The 20,613-nt window shown below is 41.6% G+C and overlaps 1 protein-coding gene across 7 annotated transcripts in view; it reads left to right on the top strand.

The window, feature by feature from the left end:
- ARIH2 (ariadne RBR E3 ubiquitin protein ligase 2) overlaps nucleotides 1-20,613 on the top strand; it is a 35,260-nt gene that overhangs the window by 3,843 nt on the left and 10,804 nt on the right. For 5 of the 7 annotated variants that reach the window (XM_027957664.2, XM_027957665.2, XM_060402553.1 and 2 more), the window contains exons 3-5: nucleotides 389-731; nucleotides 18,830-18,897; nucleotides 19,397-19,460. In XM_027957664.2, coding sequence (XP_027813465.1) covers nucleotides 483-731; nucleotides 18,830-18,897; nucleotides 19,397-19,460 — 381 coding nt within the window. In that variant the 5' untranslated portion in view covers nucleotides 389-482. Of the gene's footprint in view, nucleotides 1-388; nucleotides 732-13,336; nucleotides 13,383-18,829; nucleotides 18,898-19,396; nucleotides 19,461-20,613 lie in introns of those variants that run through there. The other 2 variants (XM_042236243.1, XM_060402554.1) reach the window with 1 other exon arrangement.

The following is a 20,613-nucleotide window of genomic DNA, read 5'->3' as shown; positions in this document are numbered from 1 at the left end:
ATTTAAACATCGGCTCTTCAGCCTTTAGGATACTTCCACTCTGGGCAATCAGCTGTGGGAATGTGCTTCTCTCTTAAGGACCCTGGCAGGAAGGACAACTCTGTGGGAATTTGACTCCTTGACATGGAGCAGACAGCCTTACTCTTTCATGCCAGACCCTTCATGTGAAGTTACCATTGTTAACTGCTTCTGCCCCTCCAGGAAAGGGTTTCCCTTTGAAAAGCCTGGGCAGGGAGATGATGGTGAGGTTTCCTGGATGAGAGGAGAGTTGGAATAGGCCATAGGGTGTAGGACCAATGCTGTGCCGTTTTGGTTCTTGAATGATTTCTGTTACAGCTTTTCACAGTGAAAGTAACTAACACATATTTTTTTTCTTTTCCTCCCTTAGAAGACAAAAACACTAATGAGTTTGAGACAGTGGTGAAATTTGGGGGGAGGGGAAAAAACTGCTTTCCTGATCTGCAACTTGACTGGATGTTAAGATGTCTGTGGACATGAATAGCCAGGGGTCTGACAGCAACGAAGAGGACTATGACCCTAATTGTGAGGAGGAGGAAGAGGATGAGGACCCTGGGGACATAGAGGACTATTACGTGGGAGTGGCCAGCGATGTGGAGCAGCAGGGGGCCGACTCCTTCGACCCTGAGGAGTACCAGTTCACGTGCTTGACCTACAAGGAGTCCGAGGGTGCCCTCAATGAGCACATGACCAGCTTAGCTTCTGTCCTAAAGGTAAGCAGTGTTGTCACCTCCCAAGTGTAATCCCTGAAATCAAATCTAAATATGAGCTGTTGCTAAAGTCTCCTCCGGCCTGGTTAAATGGCCTGTAGCTTGAAACCAAACTGAATTATGTGTTGCCTCCTCTGGACACATGTGATGTATTTGCTTTGTCTAAGGTGCATATCAGAGGACCTCAGCTTCTCACACTACTAGGAATTAGAAAGGCGGGGTGGAGTGGATTCAGGGGAAATAGACCAGAAATACACAGAAGCAGAGCTGTGTAGATTAACACTTGTTTCAGAAAGTCTTATGAAATTTTATGAGGTAACATAGGATAAGCATCAGAATCACCCAACACTGTGTGGGCAATTGATAAATCTCTTAAGAGAAGCTCCTAGATCTCCCGGTTTGCTGTGAATAATCGGTGCTTCTAGGCTAATGAGTTCATTGGTTTCATATACTGGTGACTAATCTCTGATGTTGAAAGAAATTTTGGCAGTAACTAAAGTAAGTTCTCATAGCTTGTATTTCATTGATTTGAGGGGGTGTGAAATGAAATTGTAAGTTAAGTAACAGAATTGATTATTTTAGCAAGCCGCTTATTTTTAACACTTAAGCTAGCATAGTTTTCAATGTCTTGCACCTTAGGCCAGGTATTATCCTCACAATGGACATTTTGTATTACATTATATCGAACTAGTACAGAGTAAAACACACAGAACAGCATTTACTGTGAATTATTATGGTCCTTTAGACAGTGTCCCAGCCTGTTTCTCCTCTCATGTGGACCATTATGTGAAAGTGGGAACATTTCTCCTACTTTGCTGTTTTCACTGACCTTCCTTTCAGGAGCTGTTGCATGGATTTTGTTGTTCGCTAAAACTGAAGATCAAGAGCACATTGGCATGATTTCAACCGAATAATTTTCATTTTAGTATTGAAATGGAAATGACGAAGGTGTTCCGTACTGTAAAAGTTGCTTTATCCTACTAGTCCAGGATTTTTTTTTTTTTCCCCAGGTGATCAGCAAATGTTAACTAATACCTTGGATTTGGATACTCAGGGCTTTATTAGTAGCTAGCTAGGAGCTGAAAGCTAAAGATTTTGTGCAACTCACTTCTAGAAATGGACAGGTTTCCTCTCTCACGCTCAGCAGAAAACTCAAAGAATGGAGACCCATTGGAACCTCTGGGTTTGGGATTTCTGCTCATAACAATAGCAGAGTTGCTGGGGCATTTCCCTGGTAGAAAAGAGATCTCAGATCTCTTCATTATTCCCACCTCTCCCTCTCTGGTCAACTAGTTTCTTTTTCTTTAACTGTATTTTACATGGTGTTGGTATTTAAAATTAGAGGAGGAATTGTCGGGTATGTGGTTCTGGACAGTATCAGTTGGCAAAGTTCATCAGGATATTTCCACCTATGCATAGGAATTCTCAGTTAAGACCCCGTGCCAACTTTCTTACTCTGCTGGAGACAGCTTGGGGGCACAGGCCTTTTTCTCCTTTGTTTTTTTTAATTGTAGTAAAATCCATAAAATATACCATTTTACTCCTTTCCTTTTTTTTAGGCTGTCTTATTGTGGGCCTGGGGAGGCCCTCTCCTTAATTGTTCAGACCCTCACGGCTCTTTCAGGCCTACCTTGTGCCCTCCCTGAGTGAGCCTCCTCGCAACCTTCTAGAACACAGTGGTTGGCTCCTGTTGTGGACCCAGGGCCCAAATGTTACAACCCAAGTTTATTAACTCATATAGTGCAATCTTCTGACTGCTTGATGTTGTTTTTACTTTTTCACATATTTTGGGATGTTCTCTTCACTGCTTGTCGTGTCACAGAGGCCAGAAACTACTTTTTTATCTTGTCTCCCCCATGATTCCTATCACAGTGTTCATCCATAGCAGGCATTGACTAATCTGGGGGCACTGTGGATTTGGTCAACTGTTGATGATGTCGCTGGTTTTATTGGTGTGAACTCAATTCCCTAGTCCGTGCTGGCCGTCCTCTACTGTTGTAAAAGGGCATTATTCTCGCGCACAAGGTCAGGAAAAGTACGGCAAAAAGAACTGGGAACAGAGATGAAGGAGCAAAGAGAGAAGGGAGAAAGTTGAAACCCCAGGAAAGGGTTAAAGGGAAAATAAAGCAGAGAGGAAAATAATCCATGAAATTCTAGATGATGGTAGAAAAGGCAGCTGGATTTTTTTCCCCCTCCCTCACTGAGAAGTGTGTTAACACCGTTTCCATTCTAGGCCTGGGCAGCCAAGGTCCTGGCTCTTCTGGTGGCTTGGCTGCATGTAAGGGCTCCATGGTGTTCTAAGAGGTTCAAGAATGTGACCAAGGAGGACAGGCAGAGTCGGCTTGGTCAAGAGTACAGGAAGAAGGAATCACACACAGTCTTCCTCTTTCAGGCTGGCTAAAACCTAGCATTGGTTTTACTTTTGTATTTGAAATTTGTTTGAGGTAAGAGGAAGTCATTGAAGTATTGAGTTTACAGAATGGTGTTCACAGGTGCTTTAGCTACTCTCACTCCTGTTGCATGTGTCTGTGAGAAAGGAGCTTAGTGATCGTCACCCAGGTCACTACTGATTTCCCTCACCAATCACGTGCTGTTTGCACACTCGTGACTTACTGAGATATCTCTTTCATGCGGTTTAGGTGCTATTTGGCTAATAGGAAATGTGATGTGTATGTAGTTTCAAATTAGAGCCTCATGAACAGCTGGCTGTCCATGAGCAAAAGCTGAGTTTGAGAAGTGGCATCAGTTAGCCACTGATCGGTGTTATTCACTCTTGTGTTCTGGCAGTCGCCTATGGATGAGCCATAGACTAACATAAAGGTAAACCTTCTGTTACCTTTTGGGATTTCCAGTCTCTTAGGCAGAAAATTCCCAGCTGTCTGGGACATTGGGCTTTTAGTTTAGTGAGGGCCCTTGCTATTCGAGGGTAACTTCCTATATGTATTCTGCAACCAGTCCTTGAGTAAGATCATTAATAGAGAAAAGAAAGTGCCCAGAAAAGTCAAATTCAGGGCTGAGAATAGACAAAGGAGAAAATGCTTACCTGTTATGGGGTAGAGGGAAAACTGCTGATGTTCAAATAATGGCAAAACAGAAGCCTTGTTTAGAGAACGAGCTATCATCCTACACAAATGGAATAGATGTGAAAGATGAAATGATTGCCAGATGAGGTGGATTGTGATGTAAGAGGGGAAAATCTCTGACGAATATTTTAGTGATACTCGAGTCTTTAAAAAATGAGCACAGTTACCTTCTTTACCTGCTGGTCTTTGTATGAAACTTACACAACAAAGTATTGTTGCTGCGATAGATTTGGGAGGCCTTCTCTATTACAAAATGTGGTATAGTTAACTTGGAAGAATTTCGTCATTCAGTGAATTCTGCTGGTACTTGTTCCTTGAATCTCAGGGGGCATTTGCAGTCAGGCTGCTCAAGAAGGGGCTCAGCCATGGTCCAGCCCCAGACAAAGCCTTTGCTGGGTTTGACTGCTGACAGGCTGGAGGTGCCTGCCGCCTTGTGTTCCTTCTCTCAGCAGCTTGTTGGGGCTGTGGGCAGGGAAGATGGGATGTTGCTGCTCAGAGCCCCGCCCAGGCTTCAGAAAGAAGAAAGAGTCCATTTTGGACTAGATCTGGTCCGTGGAGCTGCTGTGAGCTCTGTGAGCTTTGTGTTGATAAGAGAACCTCAAGATGGGATGTGGTAGGAGTGGAGTAACAGAATGCCCCGGGTCAGTTAGGCATGGTGGCGGGAAGTTACCTTCTGGGCTGGAGTGGAGACTCAGATGTACAGGTGAAAAGGAATGAAATAGAAGATCGTGAATGCCACCTAAAGTGTCTTTACTGTTGAAGGAAAGAATTAGATTTTTTTAAACTTCAGTGCTGAACTGTGCTGCTCACTTTTCTCAAGCCTGGTTTTCCTCAAATAGGGTTAGAGATATAAACTGATTATTGTGAGTGTTTTTACTATAGTTCTTGCCTCATGAATTGCTATATTAACTGCAATAGAGCTGGGAGAATGTTCCCCAGAAGACTATTCTGCCACCCTCTTGCTTGAATTTGTTTTAAGGTCTAGTGCTTGCTGTTCAGCAAATTGTGGCTGGAAAATCTCTCCAGGTTCTTCTGTGGTCATTTTTCCCTTTTGTGGGTGAATCATGAATTACCTTATATTTATCCTTTCTCTCAAGTAGTACTAAGTTCTTATATAACATCTGGAAAAGACTACTTGTATTTATTAAATTAACTTTCTTGTATCCTGGTATAGCTGAATGTAAGAACATGTTACTTTTATTCATACATTCATTAATTAACCAAGTAATGGTTGTTTTCACGTTACTACTCATGGGAAAGTGTCTTTAAGCTGGGCCCAGTAACTCTGAATGTTTGTGTGCTGAGCGGCCGTCTGATTTCTATTTTTATGATCTGATGTCAGGTTTCTTTGCGTGCCTCTATCTCACTAGAATCTAGATTAAATTCCTGTGTTTCAAATAGTTGGTCGTTAGTGGATGTGTTGACATGCTTCACCATGCTTTTTAGTCTGGAAGTCTGGTAAGTTTTACTGGTGTGTAAATGTATTTTTTAAAGGGAGATGAGAAATGTCCAGAGTGACATTGAGAATTGCCTAAGAGCAACGAGTGCTAGAGTTATCCCTGTCTGGCCAGCTTAGAAAGGTTATTGTTATCATTGACTTGTGCCCTCACTGTGTACCTGGCACCGCGTACCACATGTTCCCTGCCTTTTGGAAAAGAAGCTCTCTGTGAGATTCACGGCCAGCTTTCATTCTGGCGTTTTGTTGAACTTGCACACTGCCTTAGGAACTGTGTAATCAAGGGGTGATTCTAATGCCACTGAAGAAGACCATTCATAATTTCGTTAGCCTAAAATAAAAGCTTTCTTCCTTGCTTGTTATCCCACAGGTCTTGTCCGTATTCATAGTATGTTACTGTTCTGTAGTTCATTCATTCAGCTGGTATTTACTGAGCATCTGCTATGTGTTAGGCACTGGGGAAACAGCTGTGAACAAAATGGAAAATCTCTATTCTGGGTGACATTCCATTCTAGTATTCATTATGTGCATTTATTTACATATTCTGTCTTTAAAAATGTGAATTTCCAATACTTCCCCTTGTTTATACTTCCTCATATGTTGTCTTATGTATAACACATTGTCTTGTTTTTGAACCATAATTTGCTCTGGCTTTCCCCGTTAGGCATTTAGGTGAGTACTTGTGTGTTACAGTTACAGGGACTGGTTGTATTGCTGTGAGCATTTTCATGGATGTGGCCCGTGTGGTGTTGAGTCTGCACTACTAGCGGTCAGGCTAGCCTGAGTTCCGCTTCCTTTTTTGCCATTTAATATAACATGACCATGGGCAAGTTTCTCAACATCTGAAAGCTTCAGTTTCCTCATTTATAAAATAATGATAATTAATACCTTCTTCACAGCATTAAGTGAGATAATGCACATAAAGTGCCTGGCACATGAGTGTTTAAACATGGTCATGGTAGAAGCAGGGCAAGAGTTGAATAAGGAGAATATTGCTGTCACATGTGTGCTGTGGTTCCTTGGAACACATTCTCAGGATTGTGCGTTTCGAGTCACTGGGTAGGAACCAAATTGCAGAAGGTTCTGGGTAATGTGTTACTGACTGACGCTTCGGAGTGTGCGTGCGGTACTCGGATCATGGACTTCGGGCTCTCTTGCCTTCATCCAAATACTCTGATGTCCTTCGCATGGGTCTGTGATAAGAAAAGTAAAAACAACACGAATTTTGAATTGGGACCAGGAAGAGGTTATAGGGGACTATGGTCTTGTCTTTTGTTTTTGCATTTCTAGTGAACTGCAGTGTTTGGTCTCCTGCCTGCATTGACAGCACTCCTTACTGAAGTGCCTAGCTTGCTTGGCTTAGTTAATTCTGAGATCCTTTACTAAGGATCCTGTTTTTAAGATGCCTCCTGCCTTGCCACACACCATGTGGGATCTTTAGTTTCCCAGCCAGGGATCAAACCTGTGGCCCCTGCAGTGGAAGCACAGAGCCCTAACCACTGGACCACCAGGGAATTCCCAAGTACTTTAACTTTTGCTCTGCCCCAGTTTCGCTCCCCTGCTGCCCTAGGAAAATGTAAAAGATTTGGTTTCTCTGTCTGAAAAGGGAAGAGTTAGAGCAAAGATTTGAGAAGAGGTACAGACTGAGACAGCAGGAAGCCTCGCATCCTGCTTAATCTGAAATGTGTCCTGCTGTGGCTTGATTACTTAAACTGACATGAATTTCAAAATTCGAAGCTTGTGTTGTGTTCTCTTTTCTCTAAACTATCATAACCCTTTATAACCATAAGATGGTTTTGCTGTGATAACCACAAGTAATCAGTCATAAATAGAGGAAAGAACATGCAGGAAGAGCGAGATGTTTGTTTGGAGAGTTTAACAGGACAACAGAGCTGTTCTTGTAGTCGTGAACAAATAGTGGTCTCTATCTGGGAATGCTGCTCTCTTTGACTGGCAGTTTCTTTCCTGCCCAGTACATGGTCTACCCACACATTTCCTTTTCCTTTGGTTTAGACTTTTACTGGTCTCTTCAGTGTGCTCACCATCATTTTCCAGTCTTGCTGCCTTTTACAATATTCCAGTGCCATCCAACCTGGCTTTCTTGATTCTCTATCTTCATCGGTGATACCACCATCCACCAGGCTGGAAACTGAGGACTTACCCTTGGCTCCCTTCTCCTGTGAAGCCCTCTCTGATCTCCAGGCAGATTCAGACACTTACCTCTGCCCCCCTTTTTGCATGTTTCTTGATATATACTGCTACTAGTTGTTTGTATGTCAGGAATTGAACTCTTGGAGATAAAGGCCCATACTTTTTCTCTGTATAAATAGCACCAAGCAAAAATGCCTGGTTATGTTTTGATCTCAGTAAGTATTGCTTGTTGTTGATGTGACTGTCTAAATAAGCCCAGGCCAATAATTGCAAAAGTTGAGCATCTAACCCCAAGGCTCTACTTCTATATGTTTCTGTTTGTAAATAGACGATATGCTTGTTTAAGGGCTTCCATGAAGCCAGCTGACTTTCAAATATAGATAGTATATACCTGGTGGATGTGTGGTTCCCAGCTTGGTGTGCATGTCAGATTTAGCTTTGGCAGTTCTCATATGGAAGACTGAACTTCGTGCAGATGTAATAAAACAGAGTCTGCAGAGGTGAGATGAGGTGTTTGACATGATATTCCTGTGGAAATACAAAAAAACTTGTGAAACGATCCAGGTTACTGAAATGAGGAGTGAGCAGTACATCCTCTTTTGGCTGCTGAAAAGATACATCCAACATTAGGAGTGCGCTGGTTTTGTAACCAGAATGGGAGTAGGATGTAAACTGCCCACCTGTACTCACAAACTGGATAGGATTCCTGTAATATTTTTGATAACATAACTTCATATTTCCTTATCAAAATAAAAGTGGGTTCTTATGTCCATGTTGATAATGAGTAGCTGTGAAAATGACTAGTAGTATCTGCAATCATAAATACAACGTGAATACTTTAAAGGCTTTTTATTTTATGACACTCGAGTAGAACACCTCAAGTCTTTGCTTCAGGTTGGTTGGCTGCCCTCACATACGTTTGTCCTTTCTGCATCTGTTTCTGTTTGTTTGGTATTTGGCTGTCTATAGCAGTTTGATTTGCAATAGCCAAAAACTGGAAACAACCCAAATATCTACAAACAGATGAATGAACAAATAGTGGTGTCCCCGTAGAACAGCATGCTCTCATCAGTATAAAAAGAGTGGGCCACTCATACAAGTACCATTGGTAAATCTCAGAATATGCTGCATGGGGGGACTCAGGGGTGGTGGTGGGGGAATAAGCAATTTATGATTTCAGTCATATAAAATGCTAGAAAATGCAAACTTGTCTGTTGTAAAGGAAAATAAACTAATGATTGCCCAGTGAGCTGAGGAGGGCAGAAAGATTATTAAAGAGCACGAAGTAAATATGGAAGTGCTTCTCCATTTGTAAATACCATGAAAATGAAGGTAGAGGCAACTGTATGTTACAAAGACAGAATAACAAAGAGAACATGTAGGGGGAGCGTACGGGACATCATTGCTCATGGGAGCCGGTTTGTTCAGCATGTCTTTGAAGAGGTTGTGGGCTTTGATCTGACTGACTTAGCCTGGAGAAGATAAATGTGCTGCAGATGGGAGGATTAATGAAAGGTGTGTATGTGGAACAGTCAGCCCCGCCCCCACTTGGTCTCTCTTGGCAAAATAATCTAGATAATCTTAGGGAAATCAGGCACTTAGAGAAGGTCAGATTTAGCTATCTTTATTTGTCATTTTGGGAGCCCTTGAGTCTTGAATAATAGCTACTTCTGATCAGTCACCCTAAAGAGAAGCCTGGCAGTTGCATGGTTCTGTTCATGTGCATAGAGTTAGGGTTCATTTCCTGAGACTCCCTTTTTACAAATTGTAACATCCACATAAAATTCACCATTTGAAAGTGTACAGTTCAATGGCGTGTTAATGCACTCATGGTGTTGGGCAGTCGTCGTCTTCATCTAGTTCCGAAACATTTTCAGCACCCCCAAGACGGAAACTTGGTACCCAGTAAGCATGTCTACTCTCCACTCCCTGGGTCTCTGGCAACAACACACCTGCTTCCTGTATCTCTGGATTTGCCTATCTATGTTATAGAAATGGAATCATGAATATGTGACCTTGTGTGTCTGGTGGCTCTCTTAGGGTAAGTTTTTGAGGTTCTTCCAAGTTGTAGCCTATATCAGTACTTCATCCCCCTTGTTGCCCTTTATTGTGAACTGTGATTCTAACCAAGAATCACCAGACATTTGAGGAAAACATGCATAAGGAAAGACAAACAGAGAAATTGACTGTAATTGATGTAGACCAATAAGTAATTTTGCTTGTTTTTACAAGTGCACTATTTAAAAAAAAAAAGTGCACTATTTAGTATTTGCCAAGGTACTCAAGAAGATGTGGCTTCTATAAAACAATCAGAGATGCCGTCAGGAAGAAAATGAAAGCAGAAAAGAACCTGTGGAGATGAATTATGGGTTTGCCAAGTTAAAAAATATACCATAGATAGATCAGAAGATAACAACCAAGAAAATCTCTCAACATAAAGCCAAAATACAGGCTGTGTGTGTGTGTGTGTGTGTGTGTGTAAAAAACCAGAGACATGGAGATTCAATCCAGATACCCAGGATTTACCAGAATTTGTGGCAAGTGAGAACAAAAAAATTGAAGGAAAGAAAAGATTTAAAAAGTAAGAGAAGAAGATTTCCAAGAGCCAGAGGGAGGAACAGTTTTCATGTTGAAAGTGTCTGTCTGTTGCCCAGAAGGGTAAAGAAGAGCCATTGCCAGAATTGTCCCTATGAAATTTCAGAAACGCAAGAACAGAAAACCTTAAAGGTTTCCATAAAGATACACCAGGTCTTCTAAAAGACATGGGAATCATGTCTCCAGCATTGACAAGCAGAAGACAGTGGTGCAGTGGTCTTCCAAGTCCTGAGGGAAAATAATTTTTAATCTACAATTCTGTCATTGCAAAAATAAACTTATTTTCAGATGAGCAAGGACTCCAAAAATGTACTTCTCCTGTACCTTTGCTGAAGTAATTCAAGATGAAAATCAAAAAGAAAAATAATAATTCAAGAAATAATTAAACCTAGCAGTCCAGTGAAAAATCCCATGTTCTGCTTGTAGCAGGCCTGGAAAATGGTCAGCCCAGACTGGAACAGAAACTTGGTGGGATCCAGGAAAAATTTCTTCTCGACTAGGAGTGAGGTGGATTCCTAGCAATTGATAGAATGAACAAGTTGGAAGATGGTTGGAATGTGGTGAGAAACCATAGAATTCTTCACAAGGGGGAAGGGAATTAGAATTCTCATGCAAAGCAGAAAAACTACACACAAAAATCAGAAGCCAAATAAATACAAAGCAAACACACCATGTGGCACAAGTATGCGTGATTGGCAGCTACTAATAATGTTAATGTATTTATGCCAGATGTACAAACATTCTTCTCTGAGTGGACCAAGGAGAGTGCTATTAGAAGCTCAGGGGTGGAAATGCAACTCTGGTCCTGTAAACAATGTCTTAAGATTACAAAGGCTACAGATAGAGGAACTGAAAATAGTGATTTAAATATTCAGAAGTTGGGGCTGGGATGGGAGTGGGGCGGGAGTGGCATAGGTAGAGAATTATGGGCATGCTCAGCGATGTTGGTAACAACCAGGAGAACCCAGACAAGTGACTGGGAGAGATTTGTCCTGGCTAGGAAGACTGGGAGAGGATCAGGATGCGGTGGGATGGAGTGGCAGGTATTGTTCCTTTGCATCAAAATGCTTTTTATGAACCATTTTATTTTTTGTTCAGTGATAATTGGAGTAGGTTAAGAGTTTGCTATAATTGGGATAGGTTGAGAATTTGTTGATTCTCAATAAAACAAGTGTTTCTGAGTATCTTCTGTTGTTTTAACTTTTAGATAGATGCTAAGAAAGATGGGGAAAAAACAATTTAACCTCTACCATAAAATTTTGGCCTTTATTTTCTGCCTCCTCCTGTTTTAGAATGATAAGACAGAAAGCAGGTATGCATAAATAAAACCTTTTCTGCTTCTATTCCACATTTTCTGACACAGCCGCTGAAAACACCATTTTATCTTGCTCTGTTGAGAAACTTGAAGTGGTTTCTCCAGATTCCAGCATGAACTCTTTACTGCTCTGCTCCCTAATGTTTGATTTTTGGTTCCTCAAACCTCCTGTCAGCATCTCTGCCATTCGTGTCACATTGAAAGACCTCTCAGTTCACCATCCTTCTTTTTTTTCTCCTTTAAACCTTCCTTTCTAGGTCTGTGTCTGGCCTCTTCTGCTGGACTGTGCACCCACTGAGGGCTTGGAAGGCTTTGATGCCTGCCTGCCTGCCTGCCTGCCTGCGGGGGCTCTGGAGGAGGCTGAGTAGGCAGTGGTTTCAGATGAGACCACAGGAGCCAGGCTGAGGGAGGTGTTAAGTATGGGACCTAGCACTGGCACAGGCATTGTTCTAGCTGCTTAGGTACACAGAGAAGGGAAATGGTGCGAAAACCTCTTCCCCTAGAAAAGAGCTTCATTCCGATGGAGGTTTCTTTACATAAACATATAGGTGTATAGAAATGTGATACGTTTTGAGCATAGTTAACAGCAGCAGTCAGTGGCTCTGTCTTTGAAACATGCTGTTGGAGTTTGTGGCTTTGTCACTAAGATATGAGAGGCTCTGAGGTACCCTCTGGAGAAGAGAGGTAACCTGGCTGGAACACCCTACAAGTGTCTGGTACTCCCTCTCCTTTGCCCTCCTCACAGTCGCCGGAGCTGGAAGAGACAGTGCATCATTTGAAATCACATATAGACAAGATGGGCTTGTAGCTGCAGGAATATGGTAGGAGACTTGGCTTCTAGTCCTACTGTATGTTATTCATTGGCTATGAGCTCCCATCTGCATCTCTTTTGGTTGTGATTAACGGATAGGACTTTGGTTCACTAAAGTAGTAGTCATCTTATCTGTATATGGCTCCTCCCTGGAAAACCATATGGAATTCTAGCAGGGGCTGTAATCTGTCTTTTGAACTAAGTATTTCCCAGAAGATTTTCATTGAAATGCAAACCCAAAAAGATATGCTGGCTGAGATTTACCTTGCAATAATCTCGAGGGTAGTGGTGTAGGTAAGGTATAGCCTGGTTCTGAGTTGATGTTTGAATTAGGTGATGGGTACATGGGTTTCATCATACTCTTCACTTATGTAGATGCCCAGAGTTTTTCATAATAAACAAAGTACCCTCAAGGTCAAGGAAGGGGGATGACTTTTGTATTTTTGTTTTATTCTATTTTTCATAAGTAACTGTAGTTAGTCAGGTCTTTAGATGTTTTTGGCTTTGATTTTAATGATCAGAGACCATAACAGAACTAAATTAAGGTTAGACTGGAGAGAAATCTTCAAATTAGTGTTCATGAATCAGATTTTGTAGAGCATTTGTCACATATGGGTGCCTCAATTACCAGTCAGCTCTTCCTCCATGGAGAGGAAATGCAAGGAAGCAAAGTTAGAATAAGGCGCGGAAGAGTGGACCTCTTAGAGCCTGAGAGTATGGAGGCGTGAAGTATGGGAGAGGTGAAGGCCCACCGCCGAAATTAGACTCGAGGGCTGGTCTTGCCACTACCCCCACCACCGCTGATTTGCCCCATTCTGGGCTGGTGTTCACCTTCTCTTTTGCCTCTGTGCTTTAACCTTACTTCTTTCTCTTATTCCTTCAGCACTTTCTCACCTCACCTTCTACCCTCCGAGACTTGAATCCATCCGTCTTGATCTCCTTCGGCTAGTTTTCCTATATTACATCCCTTCCTACCCTAGACCCAGAAGCGGGCCAACAAACAGTTCACCCCTTTGCTTCCTCTCTGCCTTTTAGTGAATGACCACTAGTGTTTGTTAACAAATGTGATTGGACCATGAAGTGGCTTAACAACAGGCTGAGGCATGGAGCCCTATTCGGGTAGCCTTAAAAGATTTCAGGCAGTTGGCAAGTAAGAATTCTAAATAAAAATTGAAACTACCACCTGTATTTTTTCAGGCCGTTGATGCTCTCTGCCATCGGCTGCTTCCTCCCTATGGCACTGGTAAGTGTGGGAAGGGCTGGTGACAGTTCTGGTGGGCTGCTGAATTTTCTGTTTTCTGGGGGAAAGAAATCTATTTGCAAGCTGTGCTGTTAACTTGTCCCCACGGACTGGACGGCTTGAACCAACTATAGGAGACAAAAAAGATGAAGAAGCAGTAGCGATGCTCAGGGTTTTCCTGGGGAGCTGTTGTCAGGAATGGAGGCTATTCAGTATGTGCCTTGATCCTTATATCGTACTAGCATGTCCTGTGCATTATTTGAATAATAAACGTATAGAATCCAAGTGCTCTGGGATGTTAAGTAATAATGGTTAAATTTCCTGAACTTCTGAATACGTTTCCCCCAAAGATAGATGTTGGCTGTGTATTGGAAAGGATCCAGAATGTTGTATGTACTGAGCGTCTCCTTCCATGGCAGGGTTTATCTCCCTCTGGTATTTTAAGTGCTTTGTGGTCAGGGGATCAAAAACGTTTGTTCCAGTGATTAATTTATAAAATTCTGATACTTGAATTTTTCTGGGGAAAGAGTTTGGTGGAAATCAGAAAAGAAATTTGAGGCTCTCATGTACTAATGAACTTCAGGTGGAGCCGGGGTCCTGTGATTTGAAAAACAGATTCACCACAGTCTGCTTTCTACTTGGGGATCTAACAGAAAATACATACAAGAAAACTGAAACATAGAGCAGGGCGGCAAGTCATAGGAAGGCTAAAATGTAAGCCAGTAACCAAATTGCTGCTGGAGTTGCGTTTTCTAAGCTCCTGGAATCCTGCATCTGTCTCCTTGTAATGAGTGGGTCAGAGGCTGCATAGATCCAGAAGTTTTATCTTATCAAGATAGTCTCCATTCCAAGTTGACAGGCTCTAATTCGCTATTTACACTGTTCCACTTTTCTGGTCTCTGAAGCCCTTAGATCCCAGAAGAAAGTGCGTCCAGAATATCTCCTGAAATGCTGAGGTTGTGGACTTGTGTGCTGTTAGCCATGTCAGGAATGGCTTGCTGATAACAGCAGCTAAAATCCTCATGTACACGTCACTGCATCTCTGTGAGAAAATCTTAGCATCATTGGCTGCTGTCCAGGATTCCCCCCTCAGGTCCACCTCCTCCCCACCCACCCCGCCAAACCCTGCATGTGAAGCCGGGATAGAATTGTATGGACACTTTATATATTGTTTATTAAAAAAACAGAAAGGAGAGCTTGACTCCCCAGCAGTTGTCTATGCCTTTAGGTGTCTGCACAGGTGGTAACTACTGACCATGTTTTGAGGGCCTGTATCTGGGAAGTAGCTTTTTAAAGATCTCTCCCAAACACAAATTACGGAGAATGACAGAAGTTTGCCTGCAACCTCTGGGAAATAGTGATGTCCAATGGCCAAGTCCTTTCTGACATTCACGTAGCCAAGTGCTTCCTGAAATAAAGATCTGAAAACCATCTGAGGGTGTTGAGACTGAAAATGTCATCCAAGCCAAGCCAGATTGGATGGGCAATGCAGAGCAGAGTCCAGGCTGGATGATGACAGAGGTGACCCCACGGTCCTTTCAAGCTTCACAGGATGCTCTCCAGGGCCTTCTGACCCATCGTGGGTCAGGTTTGAAGGCACAGGGAATGACAGGGAAAGGCAAGGAAGATGGGCTACACTTGACCGTGTTCTGACTCCATCTTTGACTCTGAAAGCCTTCTCTGGACCACCCAGGGACTTCAGGACCCTGCAGTGTTTGATGAACTGTGTACCACTACTTTCCCTCCCTCCCTCGAGGCCTTGGTGTGGGAGGTTTAGAGGGAGCCGGAGTGTTGTGAAGTTACTAGCATTACAGGCCTGCTTATACTAAAATTCACATTGTCTAGTCAGTTAATCTTTGGTCAGAACTATGTATGTTCAAAACTCTGAGGGGGATGTTTTCATTCTCAGGAGTACATAAAAGATCAAAATGAACTATTTTGAGGCAGTGGTGTAAGGGTCAACTCTCTGTTTCTTGTGACATTTGTTTATTCAGAAGATTGCCATTGAATTAAAGCTGGCAAACTTTCCCTCCAACTTCATGAAAAATTTAAAATATACAAAGACTTTTAAAGAATTGTGCAGTAGGTATCCATTTATCTACCGTCTAAATTATACAGGTGCTAACTTTTTCCTGCATTTACTTTATCATGTGTCTGTCCATCGATCAATTTTATTTTTAGCATTTATTGAAGTATTACTTACATTCCATTAAACTCATCCATTTTAGAGTGTACCAGTAGAAGAGTTGCAGTAAATGTGAACAAATGTACAGCCATCGCCACAATCCAAGTTACAGAACATTTTCATCAGCCAAAACGTTCCCTTATATCCATTTGTAGTTAGTCCCCAATCCCAGTCCCAAGAAACTACTGACCATCTTACTGTCTGCATAGATTTGCCTTTTCTAGAAATTTCATGTGACTTTAATCTTATAGTATGTAGTCTTTTGTGTCTGGCTTCTTTCACTTGGCATGTTTTCAAGGTTCATCCATGCTGTATCACATGTCAGTAATGCTTTCCTCTTACTGCCCAGTGAGGATTTTCCATTTTATGGATATATACCACATTTTGTTTTTTCATTCATTCATCAGTTGATGAACATTTGGGTTGATTCCAGGTCTTGGCTCTTATGAAATATGCTGCTGTGATGGTTTGTATAACAGGGTTTTGCATGGACATGTTTTCATTTCACTTGGATAAATATCTAGCAGTGGGATCGCATGTAACATTTTAAGAAACTGCCAAACTGTTTTCTGAGGAGACTCTGCTATCTTACATTCCCACCAGCATTATATAAGTGTTATAGGTTCTCCACTTGCTTGCCAGCACTTAGGTATTGTCAGTCTTCTGTATCATTCTAGTGAGTGTGAAGTAGTATCTTATAGTTCTAATTTGCAATGGCAATCCACTCCAGTACTATTGCCTGGAAAATCCCATGGACAGAGGAGCCTGGTAGGCTACAGTCCATGGGGTCGCCAAGAGTCGGACATGACTGAGCGACTTCGCTTTCTTTCTAATGACTAATAATGTTGAGCTTTTTGAGTTATGTGAGTTCTTTATATGTTCTGAATTAAGTCCTTTATCAGATATATGATTTGCAATTATTTTTTCTGTTGCAAATCATATATTTTGTGGCTCGTCTTTTCTTAATAATGTCTTTTGAAGAATGAAATTTAATTTTGATGAGCTCCAGTATATCATATTTTTTCTTTTAAGGATTGTGCTTTCAGTGTCATAGCTAAGAAATCTGTACCTAAAAAAACAAGATTGCAAAGATTTTCTTCAGAAAGTTTTATAGTTTTCAGTTTCATTTAACACTGTGAACTGTCTTGAGGAAATGTTTGTGTGACATGAACTAAGCTTTTAAGTTCTGAGTTTTGTATAGTGATGTTCAGTTATTCTGGAACCATTTGTTGATAAAAGACTGTTTTATCATCTGTTGAATTACATTGGTACCTTAGTAGAAAATTAATCATAAGTGTATGAGTTTACTATTCTGTTACATTGATCTATAGATATGTCTGTCCTTAAGCCAGTACCCCACTGTCTGGATTACTGTAGCTTTATAGTAAGTCTTGAAGTCAGATGGTGTAAGTCTTTTCCAACTTTGCTCTTTCACGGTTGCTTTGGATATTCAGGGTCCTCTCCATACATTTTAGGATCAGCTACTAATTTATACCCTAACCCCTGCTTTGATTTTGATTAATTTTGATTGCTGTGTTCTGTCTAGCTGCATTGTCCATTCTGGTAGCTGCAATCACATGTAGCCACTGGGCATTGTGGCCAGTTTGGATTGGTATGTTCTATAATTCTGAATACAATGGACTTTGAACAATTAGATGGAAAAAAAAGATGTAAAATGTAGTTCATTAATAATTTTCAGTGCGTTAACATGTTGAAATATTTTAATATATTGGGTTAAATAAAATATATTTATCAATACAGTTTAGTTTTATCAATAAATTTTAATTTTTATTTGCTGCTATGTAGAAACACATTTGTGATTTATATATATTGGCTTTTTGCTCAGAGGGCCCTTTGTATCCTGACTTCCCTGTAGGTCTTCCTTGGTGTCCATTACTGGGCAGAGTGCCATCATTCTATATTTTGCTTTAATTAATGGTCTTAAAATTCCTTCACATTCATAATGGATTAATTGGGGGAGACTGAGGCCTTGGCAGTCTGTGATACACTGAGGCCACGCTATGGGCACTCACAGTGCCTCCGGTAGAAGGCTGGTGGGAGGTGCGTGTGCCTGTAGTGTTGTATGTATTGATAATCCTCAGCAGTTGGCTTTGAAAGAATAGATGGACATCTGTTCACTTTTATGAAGCACTAGACACATCACTGACTCGATGGACATGATTTTGAGTAAGCTCCAGAAGTTGGTGATGGACAGGGAAGCCTGGTGTGCTACAGTCCATGGGGTCACAAAGAGTCGGGCACAACTGAGCGACGGAACTGAACTGAGACACATCCTCTCTTCACATTATCCATTCTCACCAGAACTCTGCTGGAATATTCTGAGTTGGTCATTAGTGGACTTGTAGTCATCAGTAAAATTTTCAGTTTCAGCGGAGGCCTGTGTCGTTTTCCATACATGGAGGGGCTGATGCTAATTCTGAGGCTTTGTTGCTGTTGCTAGTGCTGTTGAGATCAAGGGATCAGACCAGGTATGGTGCTGAAGTTCTATTTTTTTGGGAAGGTCAAGAAATTTCATTTTGGGAATTCCCTGGTAGTCCATTGGTTAGGACCCCACTCTTCCACTGCAGGGAAGTAAGCTCCCACAAGCGGCGCACTGCAGCCAAAAATAAATAATAAAACAATATAATTTTCAGGTTGTAAAAATATAGTTGTAGCCAAAAGCTGTTCTCAAGCAAATTTTAACATTTATACCAAATACTTTGTCTCTGTTTTCATTCTGTGATAGTAGTCTTTGTGGATGAATAGTTTTGTTATAGAGGCAGAGGTTTTAACCAGGGGTGTTTTTTGTTTGTTTTGTTTTGTTTTTCTGGGTTTATATAAGAAGTTCAAGCCTGGAGAGCTTCTGCAAGTAACATGCCTACCTGGAGGTGCTCGTGTATGGCCTCCTACAGCAGCTTCAGCAAACATAAATCACATCAGGGAACTTACAGCTCATTTGCTTACTTTGGATTCTAGGTCCTTATTTACTGTAGATAGGATGGTTTTGTGTAAGTTTGAAATGAAACTAATTTCTTTGAAGGGTTGCTAATGAAAATAAAGGTTGAAAAATCGAGAGATCCAGGAAATTGCTTAAGACTCTAAGAGTCTGAACGTAAAAGATAAAACAGAACCAAGAGGAAGATTTTAAAATTCAAGCCTGGACCTGCAGTATAGAGAAATGTATGCATTTCTCAAAATGTAAGAGCACTCTGAAAAAAACAACCCAACTGCATTATAATTTTATTTCTTTTTTTCTTCTTTCTAGGTGTCTCATTCAGTTGCTAAACTTATATTAGTTAATTTCCACTGGCAAGTTGCCGAGATACTGGACAGGTAAGGTGTTTTGGGGGAGGAAGAGATGGCGTTGTCTGTAACTTCTCTCTGCCTGCACACCCAGTGGTAATAATTGTCTGTGTTATGGAGAATATCCTTACAGTGTGCAGAGTATATTTTTTAAACACTGGGTCATATTGTATAGCCTTTTTTCTCTCAGTATATGGTGAACATTTTCCAATGTTTTCAGCATATTCTTTCTGTACCCCCAGTTTTAATGAAGGTACAGTATTTTACCATATTGATGTTCCATCGTATTCCAAACCCCTGTTGTTGGACAGTGAAGTTAGGTCAGAGTTTTTATGCCATCATTAATGTTAAATCAGTGCCCTTCTAGATAACACTTGGCAATATCTCCAGGTATTTCTTTCAGACACATCAAGTGGAATAAATACATCATGACATAGTGCTTATTACCTTCAGAGAGAAAGGTCAGCTCATTTACCACCATATCTCCAGAACCAAAGCTCTGATTCCCTTTATGCTTTTTGCTTTGTAGATACAAGTCTAATTCTGCCCAGCTGCTCGTTGAGGCTCGAGTTCAGCCCAATCCATCAAAACATGTGAGTGTCCCTTCCTGATACACGTGGCTCTTGCTATGGCTCACACGGTTATTGAGAACCATCTTATTTTGTTTATAGTGCAGCATCCCCAAGATGCTTGTTCCAGTATAGGCCTAAATCTTCCATTTCCGACATCATTTGGACATTTTCCTCATAGACGAGGAGTGAATGGCTGCCTGCCCTCTCCAGCCTCACCCGTCTCCTGCACTTATATATAGCCTATGCTCTGTCCTTGCTGTGTTCTTGGGGTGCCCGTTCACTGCATGCCTCTTTAACTCTGCTGCTGCCTTCCTTGGCTGGGATTGTCCAGATCCTGTACCCATCTTTGCTCATGAGAATGGAACTCACCTTTAAAGACCCAAATCCAAGCCATGTCTCCCAAAACCTGTCTCCTGGGAACACTTCCCTCCAAACTCTTTTAATTATATGTTTCAACCTTTACATGTATATTGCAGTGATTCACTCATATCTTTTTAGCTCCCATAGTAGACTAAGTGCTTTTTAAGTTTAGGAATCATATCCTACAGTGTATAGCGATTTCCTGTTGTTGAGAGTTCAGTCAGCATTTGTCAAATGAATGGGGGAGAATTAGGGCTCAGATCACCACATAACTTATGCAGCCTCTTAGAGAATTTCCAGAAGCATACTAGACAGAGTATGGTCCTTTTCCTCAAATTATTTTTTGTATGGCCAGTGAACTAACAAGAACCTCATGTTGGGCTTTCACTGGTTTGTGGCTTTGGCTGGTGCCCCCAGACTGTCTTTGTGAGTTTATGTAGCAGAGAATGGGTTCTGGAGCTATTAGAGGCTCACACTTCAGCCCCTAAGAACCTATTGGCTGGGTTTATAGTACTTGTTGAGAAGCAACTCTGGCCATGCTGAATGAGGGCAGTTTTCAAAAGAAACCTAGTAGCCTCCAAAAGAAGGCAGATTGAATGACCTCTGAAATCCTGGTCTTTCCAGCCTGACCTTATAAACTACTGTGAGATCTCATTTCCATCTTCTCTCTCCCTCTCTAAATCTAAGGGTTCACCAAGCCTGGCTCCACTACCACCTCCTTTGGGAAGCCTTCCTGATATTATATTTTTCCACTCAGAACTGGCACTCACAAAGCCCACACATGGCAGTGGAGTTCTGATCCTTCTTGCAGGCT

The sequence above is a fragment of the Ovis aries genome, chromosome 19 (assembly GCF_016772045.2).
Source record: "Ovis aries strain OAR_USU_Benz2616 breed Rambouillet chromosome 19, ARS-UI_Ramb_v3.0, whole genome shotgun sequence".
Lineage (NCBI taxonomy): Eukaryota > Metazoa > Chordata > Mammalia > Artiodactyla > Bovidae > Ovis > Ovis aries.
This window is presented reverse-complemented; position numbering and strand designations above follow the sequence as displayed.